The sequence below is a fragment of the Sinocyclocheilus rhinocerous genome, unplaced genomic scaffold (genome assembly GCF_001515625.1).
Source record: "Sinocyclocheilus rhinocerous isolate Xijiao unplaced genomic scaffold, SAMN03320098_v1.1 scaffold1182, whole genome shotgun sequence".
NCBI lineage: Eukaryota > Metazoa > Chordata > Actinopteri > Cypriniformes > Cyprinidae > Sinocyclocheilus > Sinocyclocheilus rhinocerous.
The window spans coordinates 785394-790371 of NW_015624203.1; the positions used below are offsets into that span (position 1 = coordinate 785394).

Here is a 4978-nt window from a genome sequence, read left to right on the forward strand (position 1 = left end):
GGTTGGTTTAGGGTTTTTTTGGCATCTCCATGTGGTCCTGTTCGGTATCACAACTTGGCTTCTCCAAAATGTAAAAAATCTCTTTGGTGTTGCACTGTACACATACTATAAAATTCGATTTTTTTTTTCTTTCATATGTGCTTATATAGGCTCCTTATAGAATTTGGTTCTTTGGTGTCCTTTTGGAGTTTCTAAGTGTCCTTTTTTGGAAAGACATCTAAATTTATCTTGAAAAAAGCTTGCAGAAAATATAGATTTTTGAGAATCACCCTTCAATCTTTTGGTTTACTTTGCTAGATATAGCAAATGATGACAAAATAAACATTTGAAACAAGATAAATGGTCTATGCTTAACCCTGAGTAATGAGTAACCCTTAACTCTACTCATAAAGACAGTTACTTTTTGCCACCTAGTGGTGTAATGATGTAACCTTAATAAAGGGTCATTGAAAAATCCTCAACACTAATGCACAGACTGACAGTTTTCTGGAACATGCAAACACAGACAAGCAGAGTGATACAAGTCACAGTGGACTAAATATCAGCCGCTTTGGTGCAGCGTACAGCCAATTACACAATATGCCAGAAAACAGAATTATAAATCAGCCCCCTTAATATATACGTATATCCACAGGTGTTCACCAAGGACCTATTCTGGGTCCATTCCTTTTTACGTTAAATAACAATGATCTTCCATCCGTTTGTCCCAACACTAACATCCAAATGTATGCGGATGACACTATTATTTATATACATGGAAGCAGTGTGTCAAAAGTCGCAAATGAAATGAACTTACAAAATCCTTGGTTGTATATAGGGGTGTGCCATATCATACCGTCCACGATAATACCGGTATAAATTTTTACATGATAAAAAAAGTGTCATATCGCGATATCAATGATATAGCGACGCAATGACGTATGGCGGATATATTTTCCCTAGCGCGCACAACAACACCACAAACCCAATAGGTGTGTTCGACTTGAAGCAGCACTGCGCAGACTGATCGGTGTATGACATCAAAGTATCGCGAGAGCGGTTCTATAGCATATTTGAGTGCACACTCTTACCTTCAAAAATAGGCGAGGCGCATATCTTTAGCGAAGCGGCGCGGCCGCAGACACGTGCAGTGTAAATAAGGGGTAAGTCACTTTCGCGGTATTTTGACGTCATACGGTCTGCTTCAAATCGAACAGACAGCTGCTGCTGCCACCTTATGACAATAGATTTACACTTCAAATTAGGTAGTCTGTCATCGATGACAGTAGCTCATTGGAAAAGCCTCATAATGTAGCACAATATTTTGATTTAGATAACTTCCTATTGTTGTATTTTAGTTTGATTTCCATGTGGAATCATGTACTTTTTTTTAGTATTTGATAATGATTTTTTTCTTCTTCTTGTGTGTGTATTTGTGTAAGAGGCTTTGTTTTTTTTTAGGGTGACTTTATAACATTCTGTCAAGGGTCTACAGATGAAATATAGCCTTTTTGGCTAATTCTGGCACATTTACAGCCATGTTTATTAATGTGCATTGCCCCTGTAAACAACTAAACTAATCTAAATCAAATTCAAGGACCAGAGCGAACTGTGGGAAAAAATTATACAAAAAAATATTAATTTTACAAAACCAATTAGATAATTGCAAAATGCCTGGCTGCTCATTGTCAACGCTTGACCAATCAGAATCAAAAGCTGACACAAATTAGTCAATCAACTAGTAGTTTTTGGAAATACATGATTCTGTACCGCTACTACTCACCTCATTAGGTGACACAGTCAGAACGCTCCGGCTTTTCCTCATCTTCTGTGAAGTTTTCCTCTCCCTGTCTTGCACAGGCCTGCTCCGCTGACACTCCTGCACAAAGCATCAACACAAACCCACACAATAAACTCTCGCAGCAAAGACAGAAAGAACAGAGGAAAGAAAAGACATCTGACCTTGCTTGCTTGTGAGAAAGATGCCTCAGGGTAATGTTAAGATGGAGAGTCTTTCGCTATTCTAAAGTAAGAATGATGAAGAGAGCAGCACAGTTAGTCTGCAGTCTGACAGTGACAAGCATCTCTTAAACCCTCACAGTCACCTCTTTATCAGCTTTTGTGCTTAATATTTTTTCCAGCCTGTCTAAACGGATTGCAAAAATTATCTTAAGATGAGATCCCGGTACAGAGACTGTTATGGAAGCATTTTTACATCCCTACAATGAAAAATGAAAATAATAAGAAAAAAAGTTCAAAGTGCATTGTAGTTTTTTTTTACACTAATGTTATTGTAATCACAATCTCTTTTAATTTACTAGTGGAAAGATGTTGACCTAATTTTGATTGTCTTAAGTTAGATGTATGTTATACTGTGTTTCTTTCAAACTAAAAAATTATAGATAAAAATGCTTTGCAATATCATAGTTTATTTCATCCCAAATATTAATAATTTCCAATCAATTTTTACTGCTGTAAACTGTAAGTACATTTTACTGAATCATGCTATTTACACAAGTCTATATTGAGATGTTCTGGGATGGGTCTTTCTGAAAACTGTACAAGTGAAGGGTTATTTAGAGGATCTCCCTCTTCTATGGTCGTGTACTGAATGAGAATTATCATACAGATGAGCTGGTTTTTATAGCTGAGCAAATATGTGACTCTGAATGAATGAAATATTGCAAACAAGTTTGAATGTGATTTTCAAAAAGCAACATTAACCAGCAGGAAAATAATACATTGACAATGTGCTGTTGTTGTAAATTGGAGTTGCTCAACTGTAGCGACACCAAGTGCTTTTGAAAATTCAATTTGAGGAAGATTCTATGGAAGAAGAAAAAAAAAACAAGCAAGAACACTGTATGAATGAAAGCACATCTACAGGTCAGAATGCATCAGATTTATAAAAGAAATACATGTTTGTTCTGCATATTCTCTAGAGTAGTTTACAGTCAGCTCAACTCCGGCCTGCCAGTCTCATTCCTCTCTCTTTTCTTCTTGTCAATCTTTTTTTATTCTATTGGCAAAATAAAAACAACAACAACAACAATAATAATAATTAAAAAGCAGTGGCTTAAGAAGTGTTTTTCCCCCTAAGTAAACATTAATGAACTTGACTGAACATCTTGTTTTTTATGCCGCATCTGTCTGCAGCCACTGCCAAGGTTCTCTTCAGTATCTCTTTAAGGTTGTGTTCTCTTGTCAATCCGTCAGCCACTTCTGTGCCTAACTCAATCCACAGCCACTGAATGCGACGGACAGTCCAGGCCGTGGGGAACTGGAAATACGGCAGCGGTCTCTCAACAGCTGAAAGCCTGAAAAACATGACTCCATAACCCCTTTCTATTGATTTGACCTCTGCTTTCTTACCCTGTCAGTGTGCTCCCCGCAGCCTGGCCATACTGACATTAACTAGAGGAGGAGTTAGATGGCCTGTCAAGTCTAATAGTAAGTAAGAGCTTGCTTTAAATATTGCCAATGTCACTGAATTCATGCAGCGTGTAAAGGAGTCTGGCGGCATGCGTGTCTTTTATATGACAGTCACTCATCTTTAGACACTTACAAAGGGGAATTCCATTTTTTTTTGTCCAAGTGAGGACATTTCAGGTGGTTTTCAAGGTGGAAATGTACATTTTCAACAACCAGTCACTTGACATTAATATTTCATTGTGCTTTTGAAATCTGTGAATTGTTCAATATCAGTGCAAAAAAATAAAATTAAAATAAAAAAATACTTCACACAACTATGGAAACACATTTTTTGCTTCAGAGTAAAAAGTAAAACTGGTAACAGAGATATTAAATAAGAAAAAATATATATAGATATAAAATTGCAATTGTGACACATGAAGTCACAATTTTACAACAAATAAAATCCAAAGTTCTGCCATGAAACTCTAGATAGCACAGTCCGATAGGTTCTAACTCAATCTGACATAATGACATCATTATTCACAGGGTGCAGCTGATTGGTTTCTTTTTGTATCAGCAGCCAATGAGCTCGCTGCTCAACATTCAAATATTTGGCTAGTGCTTGCTATAGCAGTTGCAGCGCGCTTCAGAAACGCTCCACCTTCCCCAGCTCCACCTGTATAGATCTGTATGTTATATATGGGGGTTATTTCATATATGTTATATGTGCAGCAGCAGTATTTCTTACATGCTCACAGCAGCATGTCTGTGGATGTATTGGCAGTAGCAAGTCTCGGTACTTGCTCTGCCGCAGCAGCAGCAGCATAGCAGATCTATTCCACCAAGACCAAACACATCAACACTGTCAAATACATTACCATGGCAAACTCTCAGAGAGTTGTCATGACAGAAATTACATTGTGAGACATAAAATCACAATGTGAGTTTTAAAATTGCAATTATAAGAAATGAAGTTGCCTGGCTGAATGAGAGCCAGGAAGTTAAAGCTTAAAGTTAAAGCTGAAAAAAAAAACTCATCCTTTGAGCTGAGAGGTTCAAAGTGGTCTGTAGTCTACATTTCAACTCAGAAACTCTTGAAATAAAAGGCCCAGGAGTCCGACAAACCTCTCATATCCATTTAAAGAATGGATGCACACATGCACTGCAGCATCAGGAAAAACATTAGCTTCACAGATACTCTACAGTCTGAAGCCCCAATTACCTATTTACCTATTCACCTCTACCCATTCAAAGAGTAAATGAATGATAAATGTGTTCTAATATAATACTGTAGCTGCTGCAATCTGCCCAATCACCAGCCCACAAAAGAAATGGAGGTGAGTCACTGCTAGCTATATTACCATCCCCATTAAATCAATATACGCCCCCCTGCTAATCACTAAGTCTTGTACAGATGCAGAACAAATATGTCAGCATCTGTGAATCTCAAATCCTGTTTTTCCTTACATTTTATGTTCTCACATAGACGTTTAACTCAATTCCACACTTGTTTGTTATCTGTTTTTTGCAAATATTTGCATTTTGCATGGATTCGTATTGTATTAGTCATTGTTTTCATATTCAA

At 37.2% G+C, this 4978-nt stretch overlaps 1 protein-coding gene across 1 annotated transcript in view; it reads right to left on the reverse strand.

Moving 5' to 3' along the window:
* The window catches only part of LOC107739135 (cAMP-specific 3',5'-cyclic phosphodiesterase 4B-like), a 148951-nt gene extending 147100 nt beyond the window's left edge, over nucleotides 1-1851 (reverse strand). The window contains exon 1 of the mRNA XM_016551150.1: nucleotides 1763-1851. Coding sequence (XP_016406636.1) covers nucleotides 1763-1804 — 42 coding nt within the window. The 5' untranslated portion in view covers nucleotides 1805-1851. The remainder of the gene's footprint in view (nucleotides 1-1762) is intronic.
* Nucleotides 1852-4978: the final 3127 nt, after the last annotated feature.